Below are 18,119 nucleotides of genomic sequence, written 5' to 3'. Positions count from 1 at the left end.
TGATCCCTATTAATGAAATGTCTTCCTTTAAATATCCTGTATTAGGACTCTCTATTGTGGTCGGTAGTGAACTGATCTTCAGGTGGCTTAAGCATATTTATAATTATGCGATAGATTTAAAGAACTGTAAAAAAATTGTTGATGGTAATTTATATATGATGACTGGAAATACAAAACCTTTTAGCAGGGTAATATTTTTTCCTGACAAAGGTATTGTATCAAGTACTACCTTTGATGGTCAGTACAATAATAAGGATGGGTATAAGAATTTAGAGGGAGATGACGTTCAGACTGGGAACATCACTGGCCAACAGAAAGGAGCAGTCTCGTTACATAATGATCAGTTAAGAAATTTCCGATCCAGTGATTATGATCCTGTCGTTAGGATTCGAGCTACAGCAAGACTAGACAATCAGGAACTGTTCAAACAATCAACAAGGCTAAGGAGGAGTACATCACTAATCTATATGATCAATGTATTGGACTCAGCCAAGAGATCTTTAGAAGTGTGTCTCTACATTCTGACATGCAAGGATTTAGTTTCTGCCATTGTAAGAGCAAAGGTTAGTGACCATCACAGTGTAAGTTACACAAATAAAAATGTTGATTGAGTTAAAATGGTGGAATAAGAAATTGGTGATGAAGTAGGACAACACAGTGAACAGATAGTACAATACCGGTACAGTATACTGTACTGTACAGGTACTGTATGGGAAAAATGTGTGATGGAAGGAGTGAGTGTGATGATGATGTTTGGTAATAATCTGCTTGGTCCACTCTGTTTATAGGGTATTATCATTTTCATTTATATACAGGCATCCCCTGGGTTATGGAAGGGTTCCGTTCCTGAAAATCTTTCCGCAACGCAAAATTCCGTAACGAAACCATTTTTCCCATTGACTTCCATTATATAAGTTGAAATGCATTCCTATGGAAATATTTTGAGGCCCAAAAACGTAACACAAGCACATATATTTATGAAATTAGACAGTTTTAACCACATACAATGAGTCATTCATGATGTAACATGATAATAAATGAACAAAACACTAAAATTTTACTTACCAGAAATGATGTTGAGTGCTGCTGCAAGTGGTGAGGTGAGGTGGTGTGATTGGAGTTACTGGGGGTTACCTCATTAAAACATCAAGTTTATAGTCCAACACAATTCCTTTATGGAATCTTTTATCACCACTGCTTTCACTTGAACTTAATGTTCTTTTTCCACTCATCTTGAATAAGGGTATACAGTAACACAGACACATAACTGAACACAAACTGGGGAAAGAATTCAAACTGAGCAGTGCCATTGTTGTTGTGGCTGCTACTAGTTGGAGAGCTGAGCCAGAATCCACACAAAATGAATTTTATAATTATGGTGAAATTATTTGTTCTATATTGCAATTTTTTTCTTTTGAAAATCTTGATCAAATAACCATAATTCCGTAAGGGTGAATACAGTCCTGAACACACACACACACACACATAACACTAACTGGGGAAAGAATTCTAATTGAGCAGCGCCATTGTTGTGGTGGTTGCTGGCGACTGGCAGGGTGAGTGGCCTTCCAACTGCCTTGTGACTACGGGTACCTCTGAGGATCCACACAAAATACTTGTTTACAATTTTGGGAAAAATGTGGGTAAAAAAATCGTAATTTTCTATTTAATTTTAAAAATTAATGAAAATTCCGTAACGGCTAGATTTTTTCTGTACCCTGAATTTTTGGCCGTAATTAAAAAATGGTGGAAGGGTGAAATTCCGTAACCAGGGATTCTGTAACGCAGGGATGCCTGTACAGTACACTGTATTTGTTTTATTATGTGAAATTTGAACTTGCAGACATGATTCACCTGTGATTATCATATTATATATTGAAGTCCATACAGTATTTAAATGTGGTTGATTCAAGTCAACTCTTCAAGCCATCAAGTCACTTTAAGGATATATTGTTGATACAGGTAGTCCCATAAAGTTTCCTTATCATTTAATGTCAGTAAATGAATAAGTAAATTGAACAGTCTGATTTAAGCACATTCATATTTAAGGTAGTAGGCAGCTACCAAACAGGGAGGTACTACCGCCTGGGAAGATATTGGAAGCATAATGTGTTGTATAATGGTAGACCCTGCTGCCATATGGCATCACAAAAATTGTGACCAAGTCCCAGGTTGCTGATCTGACTTTCTGCCCCATTTACACACAATTGCAGGGTCTCAATTTTGTTTATCTTACTTAACAACAACATACATATAGCATTTCTCACTTTGATTTTTTTTTTTTTTTTTTTTTTTTATCGTTCTTTATTATTATTATTATTTCAGTGTTATTATTATTACCTGTATTGTTATTATTATTTTATTTTACTTTTTATTATAAATTTTACTTACGATGAATAATTATTACATTTATGATATGTAGGTCAGTGACGTGCCCGGGTGGGCTAATCTCGGGGGATGCATTCTGATGGCTGTAAAATGAAAAGAAAAAAAGATTCCAGTTTTTTTACTCAACTTGTAGAAAGATGGGGACTTATTGAGCTCTTTATCTTGGATATAATTTGTCTCTGAGCATTATTTCTCTGCACTGTTGAAGTTTTAACACATTCTCTCCCTCAGCTTCGTGGTGTAAGAGTTCGTGTGCTCTTAGGAGGGACAATGGAAGAGTATAGTACAAGTTCTGCCAGTATCCTTCTCAAGCACAATATAATGTTCCGATTCAGCAACCCTGCCCTACTAATGCACCATAAATTTGCCATAGTGGATGCCCCAGAACACCTCCAGAAACCTCATTATGATGGTAAGTTTGTACAAGTGGACAGAATTTATAGCAAACAGCATGAAGTTCAAGGTAAAGATTGGATTAATCATAAGAGTGATACCAAATCCACTGTGCATTCTAGGGTTTCAGATTTGTGGAAAAGGATTGAAATATCAAGATTCTTTTATGAATTCTCAAACTTTATCAAATCTATGATATCAGTACCAAAAAATGACCACCATAATGAGAATTTTGAGGGTGTGCTAATGACTGGCTCATTTAACTGGACTTGGGCAGCAGTTACAAATAATTATGAAAATGTCGTTATTACCAATGACCCACAATTAGTAAATAGATTTGCAGAGGAATTTCATAGTCTCTGGAAAAATTTGGAAACTTAGGTAATTCTGGAATTTGCAAATTATTTTCAATATACTGTACTGTACAGCCATTTCCTAAGTTATAAATGGGTTAAATTCCTGGACCCTGTTTGTAAGTCGGAATATTGTTAATTCCATAGGTTAAAGCACAATCCTGCCCATACAAAACAATATTAATATCCCTTATCTAACATATAAGTATACAGTAGTACCTTGATTTACGCTGTCAATTGAACCCACAGGGTACCGCGGAAAGTGAAAACCGTGTAAAGTGAACAACAGAACATATGGGATTAATTCCAATAGAGACTGGCCAAACTCCACTTTTTCCGACACAATACCTATGTTGTAGTAAAAATAACATCTAAATTTTATGATGGTATGCTCACACAATTAATATTTAAGAGAAATACAGTCGCCAGGTTAATGTCCATTCAAATAATGGACTCAAATCCCCCCCACCCCCCTCTTCCCAGCTCACTAGCTCCTACCTCTCTGAGAAATGTTTGGGTGAAAACACTAGATTTTAACGTAGAAGTATAGTAATAAATAATACCTCAGACTAAGTTAGGATAATATAATTGACATTTCTGGATCCCTTGCAGGTCAGGGAATATTTTGAATGTAAACTTCATATATTTTGCCCAAAAGATAAAATATTAGCTTTGTGTAAACCAAATTATTACATTAGATCTAAAATTTGTATGTCTTATGCAAAATCCATGATGTTTATATTCAAAATGATCATCATATTGTAAGAATTACAGCAATGTAAATTATATTCTGGCCGGGTAATTTGTATGAATTTTATGAGCCAAAACAAATATCTTCAGTAAATAAACAAAGAAATATTCTTCAAGGACACTATCTGTCAATCAAAATACCCCACCTCTGCCCTCCCTCCCTTCCTACCCCCCCACCCCCCACCTTCCCTCCCTACCAGAGAAGAGATTGGGAGAAAATAGTATATTTACATTTTTAGTAATAAATAATACCTCAGACTAAAGTTAGGATAATATAATTGACATTTCTAGATTCCTTGCAGGTCAGGGAATATTTTGAATGTAAACTTCATATATTTTGCACAAACGATAAAATATTTGCTTTGTGTAAACCAAATTATTACATTAGATCTAAAATTTGTATGTCTAATGCAAAATCCATGATGTTTATATTCAAAATGATCATCATATTGTAAGAATTCCAGCAATGTAAATTATATTCTGGCCGGGTAATTTGTATGAATTTTATGAGCTAAAATAAAAAAAAATTATACTTCACCTCGTATATGAGTAGATGCACCGCGTAAAGTGAAAGTCCGGTTCTGGCAAGGTACCACGTAAATGAGAAACTGTGTAAAGCGGGGTAATACTGTATAATGTAAATAAAGTGATGTAAAATATGGGATTTTAGTTACAGATTATTGTGATAAAATATATCGGGATCCCATTCATAACTTGTGGACTGCCTGTACTGTACAGTATTTCAGTTGCATATCATTAAACCTACTTTGTCGAAGCCTCATTTAAACCTTATCACTAAGAAGATAACTTTATTGTAGTGTATTATGAAGAAAGTTAATTTATTTAGTTTAATTACATTTTTGTCAAATCTGTAAAAGGTTTAATCTTTTTCTTTACTTATAATGTTGTCAACCTTGATACAGTACATACTGTACAGTACAACCAAAAAATACAGCATTGGAAATCCAAGTACTTCCCTCTAAAAGGCAAAATGAGGAGTACTTTATGCACCTGTTTCCCACCCACAGTTCCTGCTTTTGTTAAAGCTCTGTCAACACTCAATTTGAGAAGTCATCTTAGCCCTTTAGGAATTTGCTTACAATATCTTACTTGCTGCACAATCAATCAGATTTAAAAAAAAAAGAATTTCAGTATACAGTAAACCCGCCTTCAACCCAGGGGTTAGATTTCTCGAAAATGGCATGTTAGGGAAATCCACGTTGGACAAGCTTAACATCCTATGAGGTTAATGGGGATAAGGGAAAACCGCTGCACAAACTATCAAATTTTGTAGATGTTTTTATATGCAGTACTGTACCCATAATTGTAATGCTCTCCCTATACAGTACTGTATTGCATATGAGCTAAAAATGTATAATACTACCCGTAAAATCAAACAAAGACATTCACATATGATATATAAAAATATATACTGTACAGTACTGTACACGAAATGAAAAGATTTACCTAAACTGAAACTAAATTTAATAGGAAGGCACAGAAGAGCTGCGGATCTTATAGACAGTACGACAGCTCGCACACAGCACCACGCATACTCCAATTTTCCGCGTTTGGTAATTAATTGGTCGCATTTATTTTTGTGCGTATAGGTAAACATGAATTTGTGCTGGAAAAATGCGCGTTGGAGGAAGGCTTCCTATTCTCAGAAATCCAAAAAATTAAAAATGTAGCAATGGCCAGGTCTTCCGTGTTCCACATATTTTTATGTTGTACTGTACTGTATATAACTATTCTTTGTATACTGTACAGTTTACTTTACTGTTAACCCACATTGTACAAACTTCATATCAACCCTATTGTCCCACACACATAGGAATGCATACTTTCCCAAGAGCTATGAATGTAATAATCACAACATTTGGTGAAAAGTTTTAACCAAACTTGGATTGGAAATACGGTACTATGTGTAAGAAATCCTCTGTGAAAATTTAAAGCATTTCTACATAGAGGTTCCCAAGATAATACTGTAGTAATTGTTTCAGTATGGCGACCTGTTGTGTAATGGTCAGCATGCTTGCCTCGAGTGAACCCGGGTTTGATTCCCGGGCAGGTTGAAATTATAGGCAAGTTTCTTTACTTCATTTGACTCTGTCTACCCAGCAGTAATTGGGAACGTGGATGTTAATCGATTTGCGGATCGTATTCTTGGGTAATGGTTAGCCAGTGCAGTTGGCGAGTTGTCCGGTCTTCTCGGATTATTCTTGACACTGGGTCAGGCAACTCATTAACTAAGGGTGTGGTTGTTGTGTTGACGATGGCTTCTACACCTTAAACAAATTCACACTTGGGTGGCCCTAGGGCTGGCCATCCTCAAACACGAGGGGCAACCTTTATATAATTGTTTCAGTTTAGTTGTATACAACAATTAAGTAAAATTATTATTTTTTTTTTACAAAAACTACACAGTATTGGTTATTTCTTTACTTATAAACAACATATCAACTTGCCAAAAGAATTTAGACAAAGTCTATGCAAATGGAAGCAAAATGAAATAATCATATTCAGTCCCAAGGTGAAGTGATTCATTGTTTATGAAGAATAAGGAATCCTTTGCATGATATTTAGGATTGTTTTTAACAGATATGCATCATTAAATTAAACCTTTACAGTTCTTGGAACATTGCACTGACTGGCTGATGCCTCCCCCACTCTGCCTTTCAGCCAGCCTAATGCCTAAAGTGTTGCCAGTGAGGTTAACTTGTGTGTGTACCTTCATTACATTTTCTTGGTTCTATTATTACTAAAACAATTCTGCAATAGAGAGAACTTAAAGGTATTTTAATGCAATTTCCTTAACAAAGAAACAATGTGACACACATTGCTGTATCTAGAACTTAATGTAACTGTATTTAATAAAATTTTACAAATTTATATTTAAATTTTCAGTATTTTTTATGTATCCTTATCACCACCACCATCATTTTATAGCCATTTTCCACCCATGTATGGGTTAGCCATGATTACTTGATGGCAATTTTCTAAACTATCTCTGTTGCAAGAGTCAGAAGTAGCTAGAATAACTTTAGGGAGCTGTTGCCTTCAATGGTGGTGAGAGGAGCTTCTCTTCCCTTGAAAGAAAAGTTTCTATCTAACTTGTGTGAGAAGTGTGATGTTGTACAGCAGTTAAGAAGGATGACATACTTAGACTTCAGCGAGATGAAATGACAATGGTCAGGGTGGATGTGTAACTCGATATTAAGAAATGGGAAATCCTGTTCAGAGATAAGAGGGCAGTTGGGTATTGAGAACTGATGATTCAGTAATATGGAGAGAACAATAATTAATTAGGTCAAGAGATGCAGGAGTTTAATTGTGGAGGAGAGGAAAGACAGGGGGTAGGCCAAGAATGACAAAGGGAAAGATTGTAAAATGACATCAATGATAAAAACCTGACAAGAGGCTGCAATTGACCACCACGCAGCATGGAAAGCTGCTCACAGGTATCATTGCTAACCCTTGCATGCATGGAAAATGGCCAGAAAATGGTGATGACTAAGAAAGAGAATTGTTTTCATTAATGGAATATGAAGTAACATTTAAAATAAAACATAATAAATTGAAATAGAAAAGATAGTTTTGTTAATACTTTTAATAGCCAAAATTTAATTATTAAAACTTCTTCTATACAAAGACCTACATTACATCCATTATTTTACATCACAAAAATATAAAATAAGTATAGAAATAATCAAATCTTAATCAACTTACCTACATATATGTTACTAAGTTTTTATGTGTAATAAGGCTTTTAACTAATGTTTCTGTGGATACATGTTTGAGTTTCTGCAAATTGTAAAACAATTAGGAGGGTTTCAAAGTTTTCAAATATCATTTATGTACCTTGAAAGTACTCTTGAAAAACATATACCCACTGTATATCTGCTCTAAGACAGCACCTGATAACACAATACACTGGTGATACTTTCATGTTAGTGTGACCTGTGACTACTGCATGGAATGTATGACAAAATATCACCACCTGTAATGCAAAAACTGGAATAAGCACACAAAAAGAAGTGGATTAATTCCTTATCAAAATATTTTTTCTTGACATACAATCCTATACAGTATAAAGAAAACGATTAACAGAAATGTGTCACTAAATATAACTAAGTACTGTTTTTTTATATCAATCTATTAATATTATATACATATATTTACACCTGGACATATATCTTAATTTCATTACAGTACATTACTACAATCTTTCATTTCTCCCCAGCTGCCACTCATAAACCTTGCATACATATATTAATACATTTCAATTACAGATGACTGACTGTGGTATCTTGTCTAGTACAGTACATGAAAAATCTACACTTTCTATCAGGAGTTTATAAATATACTCTGTTATTTTTCAGTTATACTTAATTTGAACTCCGGTTTTCATAATCTTTACATAAAACATTTTATTTTCTCATACATGTATTTATTAGATTTCTATTGTTTTTGCTACCTAAAGGACATACTATTCATCTAATTTACTATGATTTTTTTTTATACTTCTGTTTAAGCAACTTGCTTAAATTTTCTGAAGTCTTCTGATGACTGGCAAATTAATAAACTTGTATGATATACAATATACAAAACTACATTTTTGGTTTGACAGTAGATGATGTCTTTTATATGACCAAATATACTGTATGTATATATACACAGTGTATGGGTATGTATATGAAAGGACAGATAACCATATCTGGTACATGATGTGTAGAATACTCCTACAACTTGCTGATAAAAAACATGAGATTTTAAACTTTGAGTATATTATCACAGTTATTGTCTTAGATGCCAGTAAACATGAGCTTTATATGCCAATAAAAATGGGTATTCATTTACCATGATGCATTTGAGTATGGATGGGTGACAATACTGCTGAAATAAATAAGTTGTTCCTCTCAAAGCCGACCTCCCTACACGTCATGCCAGGATCGAGGTAATTGTGGTTGTGAGATCATACAGTATATGCATCAAACAAATATTTTACATTAATAATAACTGGGTTTTCATAATGCTAGGTAGAAGGCCCAAAGTGATTTGAAGAGGCTAGTGATCTGTAGCTTAAATATTCTAAAACATTAAACAAACATGATAAATGATTGTACAGCAACTCTGAGTGACAAAGTAAGTACAGATATGTTTAGTGATTATCTGATAAATCAACATTATGTACCAGGGGCAAGTTAAACCAGCCCTGCCATCACATAAGTCAGTCACTTCAATATTAAAACCCCCCATTATTCATTCCTTTCACATAATATAAACTAATATCTTCAGGGTTATGAACAAGGCTACAATCATATGACATTGGCTTTAAAAGCAATGTATAATGGACAAAAGCAAAATTAAATTGCTATGATCAAAAACAGACTTCAATTATGTTTTTGTTTTTTATGAGTAGGCAGCATAAATGACTCAAACAGAGTCTTACATTGAACCAAGTCAAACATACTGCAAGATCCTCTTCTTGAAATACATGTACGGGCAAAATTGCAGTTACAAATATAGCCTAACTTTTTCTTCATAAACTCTGAACATTGCTAAGAAACACATAAATACTATGATAAGTACATGTAAGTAAATAAAATGTAATATATAAAAACTAATGCATAAAACAGATCTAAACTGTAAAGCAAAAAAAACAATAGGTCCAAAATAAAATTGGTTTACAAATAAAATACCCTAATCTTTGGTAAACTTTAACACTTGACAATGAGGAATGCTTTGCTTTCCTCATCTCTATAACTACATAACACATCAATTTACCACATAAGAGGTGCAGGAATGTGAGGGCTTAATAACAGCACAAGTAAATGTGGCAATATTGACAGTGTTCCTTGGGAAGAATAGTTTTCTCATTCTTGTAAGCTGCACTCCACTACAGTACTGGTACACAGTGGGCACAGTTAAGAGATTATCACTCTCCTCATGTTCTATTATTTGTTCTCTCTAGCTGTTGTATTAGCACACGTGTTCTGCAGTTTTTTACTCCACTTTTCAAAACAACAAAGCAAATATCTGCAATGAATTTTAATTTTCTTGTCTGAAACCGAGTATAAATTGACTGAAGGAATTAAGATTCCCCATAGTACTTAATTCTAAAGTCAGACACACTCCTATCTATTAATGTTTTACAAAAGGAACCCTTGTATATTCCCTCAGAAATAATACACATACTGTAGTTTTCATTGTGTGTGTTGTTTTGGATTCACAGAGACAAGATTCACAGGGTTCAAGGATAGGAGAGATGACTGACAAGACTTTTTTTGGTGGGTGTACAGTCCTCCCCCAAAAGTATCGTTACATTTTCCGGCATTACAATTCGAAATGCGAGACAAAATGCTTTGATATGAACCACAGTGCATCACCATAAGTTGGTATGCCTGGTTACCACATCAGAAACAGCTAAAGATGGGGAGGTAGGCAGTCATCCTTGTATGGCATACTAGATACTTCAATATAACAAGAAATCCATAAAGGTATATTAATGTATGTATCATTTGAAAAGGTATACTGTATAATCATTCATACTCAAGGGTCATGGATGTAGAACTACCAACTGTTCAGAAACAGGTTGAATAACATTGCTCAGAAAACCTTGAATAACATCGACCCCATGGGTAATACTTTTTGGGGGGGACTGTATGTACTGTACATCTAAATCAAAATATAGAAAAATCTTACTAGTTTGGATTCTCCTCTTTTCACAATGGCAGGTCAGGTCCACACATGATTATCAGTTCATTAACCAAATTGGCAGCATATATAATCATCATTATTAACCCATACATTATTTCGTATATTTTCAATACATTTCAGCATCATAAAAATTTGTATCATTTTTAAATCACTTAGTGTTGACAAATGTACATTTATCTATGAAACTCTACTTCCTCCTAGTGCCTATACAGTATTTACGAAAGAACAGAAAAAAAGGAACCTAACGGTACTTTATTACCTGTACGATTATGCATGAAATACAGTGTACGTACTTTATGTTATTAGGACACACGATGCAACTTTAAGACTATCCTAGGAGAGCTGAGACTGTTTTAACTTCTGAGCAGCTGTAATCATAAGGTTGGTCCAACTATAATTATCACTATCTCAACTGTTCTATTAGTTTTCTATTACTGTACTTTCTAGCATTATGGCAAAAGCCCCCTCCCCTTGCATTTCTGAGTACTGGAGTATGCCTCGAAGCATCATAGTGAAAGGAGGTGATTGGAATGTCTCTGGATTAAGGATGGCCATGACGCGGTAAAAGTAGTGTCTCACCGGTGGATCAACACATCACACAACAATAAATACAGCCTCGTCTAGCAATTTTTTCACCCTTCTACTGAATCCAGGGTGGCCACTGGTGTACAAACACACAACATGAAGTACCATACTCGTTACACCAGTGAACTAATATGCAGGTAACATGTTAATGCAGGATTGTCATAACAAGAGCAACTGTGTACAGTATACGTACATAATTTTCCCTTCACTTGCTGTCATTCAGTCATTCTTACGTATTCTGCCATGGGACTCCCATTCTCCAACAAATCCCAATATCTGGATTACCCCAGTTGCATCACACTTACTGTACACACATACAGATACATGTACAAAGTAAATAGAAATAATCACAAGAACATCACTAAACAGTCTTAGGAATAATAATAACAGTAATAAAAACAATAATGACCATAGTAGATCATTAAAAATTATAGCAAAGCAATATTTTCTTTAACATCTGCTTTGTTTATTATTATATAAAATTTTCTGCAGATTTATAATTTATTGAGTATTGTATGCAGAATTTTTTGTGGTAAAAATTGCATTTACAATAACCATTCATTCTGTTACACTGTAATCGTTCACATTTTACAACAATCCACATTGAAAATACTGTAAATATCATCCAATATTTCAATAACATGCAAAAAGTTGTGACATTTTCCTCCCACATTTAAGATTCATTGGTCTTGTAGTTGGATGTCTTAATCTTGTAACTTTTCTTGAAAGAACAGATACCAGTTGAAATTTGTAATGTGTCTATGGTTTAAAATCCCAAACGTTTTAGACTAGGATAAAATTCAGCAGCTGCTTTTTACCTTACAATAAAAATGGGAATATCTTTAAGGTTTAATATTACAGCCTAGTTAGTGATACACACAATAGATCAACTGTTAGCACTCTTAGATCCTTGACCTAAGACACACGGAATCAGTCCCATGGCCAGGTCGGGTTGGTGGGTGTTGCTTACTGTGGTGTACCTCAGTTGGCCAAACACTACATCAGTGCCCTAGGACACCCTAACCATTCTTGCCTATCAGGTCACAAATGCAAATTGCATGAAACAGTAGAAAACATGAAGTTTGTGTGTGTGTGTGTGTATATATATATATATATATATATGTGTGTGTATATATATATATATATATATATATATATATATATATATATATATATATATATATATATATATATATATATATATATATATATATATATATATATATATATATATATATACATATATATATATATATATATATATATATATATATATATATATATACACATATATATATATATATATATATATATATATATATATATATATATATATATATATATATATATATATATATATATATATATATATATATATATATATATATATATATATATATATATATATATATATATATATATATATATATATATATATATATATATATATATATATATATATAAAAGGTACCGGATAGGTATTGAAAAGGTGACTAAAGCTAATTATGAACATTTGAAAATGGTTGTGATATGTAGGTTGTAAATATTTTGCTAAAACAGGTATGTTGCATATCCAAATACATTATGGCCTCTAAGCCTGATACTGTAGATACCTGTACTAACTTAAGCCTCTCCTACCTATTCTGTGTGTTCATTGTTTTGAACGTGAATAAAATATATATACTAATTATTAATTTCATTAAATCAATAAACTAAGTGAAATACAAACATAAAAATATATATTAAAAGAGAAGTGTGTCATTGAATTACTCAAGACAGCTTTGTACCTGTACATGAATATCAGTGACAGTACAGTTCAGGAAATAAAATGAATAGACTTAGGTGCATAAAGCTACAGCTCAGTAACACAATGGATGGTTCAACAGAGAACCAAACATTGAAATAAACTAAAATTATAAATGACTAAAACTGAGATAAGAAAGATTACTATATAAATCAAACTAACTTCATGTGTTTGAGATTAACAGTGACCTGTAATAATGCCAACAGAAGCAGAGAGTGATATATGCATCCAAAGTTACGAGTAATAATCAAATTGTGAATATCAAAGTTCAGGTAACAATTATGTGTGAATATTGGCCCTTTCTTCTTACTCTCTACACTTGTCTTGATTCATTCAATTATCATTTTCCCTTTCCTGTGGTTTTTATTTGTTGTTTTAGCCCATTCCTGTTGATATCTTCACTTATCACTCAACCCCTCCCCCCATCATTATCTCTCACCTCCCTCTATAATTCTCTCACCTCCTCTCCCCTATAATTATCTCTCACCTCCCTCTATAATTATCTCTCAACCCCTCCCCATCATTATCTCTCACCTCCCCCCTAATAATTATCTCTTTCTTTCTTTGAGGTTTCTGTCTCCATTAATCCAACTCACACAGAAGTGGTAGTTGAGTAAAGATATGAGAAAGAAAGTATAGGTCAATGTTACAGAACTGTAAATGCAGTGCAAAGATATTTGTAAACGTAAACTCAAAACACTGTGTTTCCTTTCATAAGTTTCCAGTTATATATTCACCGTAACACTAAGTTTATTATTATGGGATGGACTTTGTGGTCTGAGTCTCTCACTTCTTGTAAGATTGATATGATATGCTAGTCGGAAATTATTAATATGATCATTAATTTTCATTTAAGGAGTCTCACTTCTTTATGTGATGTGATGATGGGAAATTCTTTTCATGTTAGTTTCATTTAAAAGTTTGTATTTCAGCAAAGTAGTCTTATAGTTCCATTATCAGCTCCTAAAAGAAGCAACCGATTAAGTGGTAAAACAGCCATTGTTGTTAAAACACCTCGGAATGTGTCTGACCTTAGTCTTGTTGATGAGAAAGATGCTGTTGGGGACACAGATGTGTGGACACCAATGCGGTTGGCAGTAGTACCAGTAATCACTTCATCTCCATAGAGACATATCAAATGGACTGGTTCAGTTGGACCCCTACAGGAAAAAAGTAAGAATGTAAATGCATTTCAAAAGAATTTAAATTTTCATCATGCATATGTTATCTTTTCTTTTAAAATACTCAGATATTCATGGTTGGTGGAAATGCTGAGGCACCAGAATTAGTGATGAAAGGAGGTACAGTACAGCAAGAAGCAAACTTACAAGAGCTATACAGAGCATATGTTTGGTGCCATCATACCTGGTGCATTTTGTTAAGAATGAGGCAAACCAAATTATTATGCTCAGTGAAAGATAGATCTATAACAGCAGACTCATTTGAAAAATGCAAAAACAAATACTTTCCAGGTTTAAAAAAAAAAAAGTTCATAAGTTTACAAGAATACATGAAGGATACAACGATAATGTGACCAGTGACAAGGTACAGTCAGCAAAATAAGTTCCTGAACAGCTGAGCACGACAGATTTCAGAATGAGCACCATGGTTCTTGTCAACTCAGGATGGTTGGTATGACTAGATGTGAAGTGACTCTCAATATTTTTTTGTAATAAAATATGTTGTTTATCTTTATGGCATCTACAGGTGAAAAGAAGTAATTTAATTTGCAACAAAACTTCCTGAGAGCAATGTTCAGATTTCTTGTTTGCTTTGTCTTATTGTATGAAGCTTAGAGCATTCAAAAACTTTCTTTGTCGACTGTGCATTGAAGAGGTCAAAGTATACACTACTGGTATACAGTACTGAACCAAAAAAAAAGAAAAAAAATGGATCACTGAGGCTTCAAAAACAGAGAAATATTTTGTTTAAAGCAAATTAATAGATAAATATTTGTGTTTATTAAGAGTAAATAAATATGATAAACATCACAAATATTAAAGGAGCATATTTGCTAGAGGGGTATGTAACAAATACTCTGCAAGGACATGATGTATAGAAGATATATGTATTAAACACACTGTTGCATTATGGGTGAATATACAGTAAAGTGAATATGAAGGGATACATAGATAATCTAGTAGAAATATCACAACACAGATGTTCTTTGTCTCACCTCAGAGTGAATTTGAGTTTGTTATCATCCACACTCCAAACTGATACAGTCTGGTCCAAAGCTGAGCTGATGAATGTTCCATCTTTGTACCACCTCATACATAGAACCTGGCAGTAAATATTCCCTCTTAATAGCAACATTATACATGTACATACTTTCCATTTTATGTGTATCTTTAATTGCTGAACTAAATTTCTTATGTCATAAATTATTTAAGGTAAACTAAATCTCATCAATATATGTGATATAAGTTAAGAGTGAATCTGTCAGGCTATTCATGGCATATCATCCAGTAATACTGAAAAAGGGGGGTGGGGGGGGGTACATGCTTAACAGGGAATATCTAACAAATAACAAAATATTAATACAGAGGTAGATTGACATCAAACTTTTCTAATTATGCAGATACATTACATTACATACTTGTATGTATAAGATGGTTTTAACTAAAGTTATAAGATGACTACTGTAAATGATCACCATTATTATAATGAGAAAGATGTTAATCTCCTCTATAAATATACAAACTCTATTGTTGGGAATTACACTGTGCAGTGTCCATATTTTCCATCCTGTCCTTGTTATTATCTTGTCTAAAATACCTCAATACCCTTTGACAGGGGACCAAGGCAGAAGAGCCTTCAGGCTACCCTAATGCAACAAATACAAATACAGTATCACCACAGGACTAAACATTGTCATCTTAATTATACTAAATTACTACACTTAACCACCAAATATCACAGTTAAAAGGAGCACACAATCTTCACACCCTGTTCATTGATCTTGGTTCATACAACACCATGAGTGAGACAATAGCATCTGTTATTACTATGGGCAGGGCCGGATTATCAAGGGGGCACAGTGCCTAGGGCCTACGAAGGTTTAAGGGGCCTACGAAATTTGAGATATAATGTATGTATTTTCACTGTATTTATGTTCCAATTAGGTAAATGAAAATAATCGATAAATTTGACAAGAGAGAAATAGATTGCAGTCATAAGACAATGATTATAAACATAAATTTAGTATCTGTTTGGTTAGTGCTTAGACATCCTTTAAACCTTAGCTCAAAAATGCTAAAATATGCATTTGCTTATGCACATATGCAAATCCATAATTATCCTAAGCATAATAACGAGTATATTTGTTAGATTTCACATGCGAAAACCGCAATACAACAGACTAACCTAAAATTATGGAAAAACTTACATCTCAGCATCTCTGCCTGTGTCAACTAACCCATTAGTTACTGTTATCCATAGGTGGCAGCACGCACGGTGTTGGCGTGATGTCTGGAGGTTGTGAAGGTAAAATAAGGCACATAATGGTGCATCAGGAAATTTAGGGGCCTACGATAAAAAAGTGCCCAGGGCCTACAAAACCCTTAATCCGGCTCTGAGAGTCTATGGGGATATGTGTGGGTAGTATAAGTACAGTATGTTGACCAATAACTAAACAAGAATATTGTACCTCTCCCTCATGTGGCTTCCAGGTTGAAAGGAGATGTCCTGTTCGTGTATCAAGAACTGAAATAACACCAGAGGAATGCGCTACCGTGACGAGCCGTCCGTCACCACTTGTGTCAATACAGCGAACTAGACCTGCACCTCCCATGGATACCTAGTGGTTAAATTCACAACATATTCATATATTGTTTATTAAATATGTATGGTATACTCATAAGTCAACTTATATTTACATCACCATTTACAGTACCAATAATATTCTATCATCACCAAACAATATCTTATCTAATACAGTATAACTCACAATGCTTATAAATCAATTCATTGTTTACATCAAGTTGAGCCATCATGTATTTTCCCAACAATAAATACACACTTGATAGTCTAAGGGAATATAACATAACTTACCTTAAACTCGTGGGTATAGTTACAGGTACGCAGGTCAATAAACTTGAGAGTTGCATCTGTTGTTGCTGCCACTAACTGTGTGGAAGGTGCAGCCATAGCCGTCAGTACCTGGGTAATATTCAGGTATAAAATTATGTGGTTTAACTAAAGACAGCATGAAAAACTCTCCTCTGTTCCATGAATGCCTTTCCAAACCTAGACCATGGGAAGGCCAAATCATTAATGCTTATAAACTGCTCCCAGCTCAACATTACATTTATCTCCAAGTTACTCGTAGTTATCTTTGTCCCACAGAAAGTCAACATGGCTGCTGTTCAATCACATAATTTGGACTCCACTCACTTTCTTATACAGTACTGTATGTATTTCAATGGCCACATATGCTCCAGCCAGAACTTAAAGTGTACAGAGAAAATTGTCTTCTTTCTGATCTAAGATACCGAGATAAGGATATATTATAGCCTTGATATATACAGGTATCCCCCTATTTACGATAGGTATCCCCCTATTTACGATAAAGTTGTGTTCCTGAAAACCCTAATGTTATTTGGATTCCTTTTAACATGGGTTTCAATGGAATACATTCCTGGCTTGTCTGACACAGACATGTAACACAGAAAAAATGATCCTACACAAATTAAATAAAAAAAATTAAATAACACTCGCCCATTACTAATAACAAGCCAGCCGCTTAACAATGTCTAACTTCGTCTCCAGAGACACGGTCTTCCTTGAAACCTTATACAGAGGTGGGAGAGTCAGCAAGACGCTTGCTAGCCATTTTCAAAATTACAGGCTGACCTCGCAAATTGGTGTCTCAGAAGCCTTTTTTCTGCAAATCCGCGCAGTTTCATGAATGTTCCCAATTACAGTACTGTGTTTTGCGCTTGACCATCCTCGTTGAGAAAAAGTAAAAATAATATATATTTTTTTTAATTTAAATGCTTATGAAAATGCACAAATTTCCAGAAAACAGACTTCATTATCACTTAATTCGCTCTATATAAACGATGTAGCTTAGAAATAAAGAAAATATAATATAAAACTTCTGTATAAAACAAGAAAAATGAAGA

At 33.9% G+C, this 18,119-nt stretch overlaps 2 protein-coding genes across 3 annotated transcripts in view; one reads left to right on the top strand and one right to left on the bottom strand.

Annotated features, from left to right (window-relative positions):
* Nucleotides 1-17: 17 nt before the first annotated feature.
* On the top strand, nucleotides 18-3,583 carry LOC121863620. The gene is made up of 2 exons (XM_042362363.1): nucleotides 18-563; nucleotides 2,620-3,583. The coding sequence occupies exons 1-2, from the start codon at nucleotides 18-20 to the stop codon at nucleotides 3,160-3,162; spliced, it is 1,089 nt and encodes a 362-aa protein (XP_042218297.1). The 3' UTR covers nucleotides 3,163-3,583.
* Nucleotides 3,584-12,633: 9,050 nt separating this feature from the next.
* The window catches only part of LOC121863619 (WD repeat-containing protein 81-like), a 63,137-nt gene continuing 57,651 nt past the window's right edge, over nucleotides 12,634-18,119 (bottom strand). For both annotated transcript variants that reach the window (XM_042362362.1, XM_042362361.1), the window contains 4 exons: nucleotides 17,047-17,154; nucleotides 16,643-16,792; nucleotides 15,170-15,276; nucleotides 12,634-14,153 (listed from right to left, as the gene is read on the bottom strand). In XM_042362362.1, the coding sequence (XP_042218296.1) occupies nucleotides 13,922-14,153; nucleotides 15,170-15,276; nucleotides 16,643-16,792; nucleotides 17,047-17,154 (597 nt within the window). In that variant the 3' untranslated portion in view covers nucleotides 12,634-13,921. The remainder of the gene's footprint in view (nucleotides 14,154-15,169; nucleotides 15,277-16,642; nucleotides 16,793-17,046; nucleotides 17,155-18,119) is intronic.

The sequence above is a fragment of the Homarus americanus genome, unplaced genomic scaffold, assembly GCF_018991925.1.
Source record: "Homarus americanus isolate GMGI-L3 unplaced genomic scaffold, GMGI_Hamer_2.0 scaffold41366, whole genome shotgun sequence".
Classification (NCBI taxonomy): domain Eukaryota; kingdom Metazoa; phylum Arthropoda; class Malacostraca; order Decapoda; family Nephropidae; genus Homarus; species Homarus americanus.
Note: the sequence above shows the minus strand (reverse complement) of the source record. Positions and strands in the feature narration are given on the sequence as shown.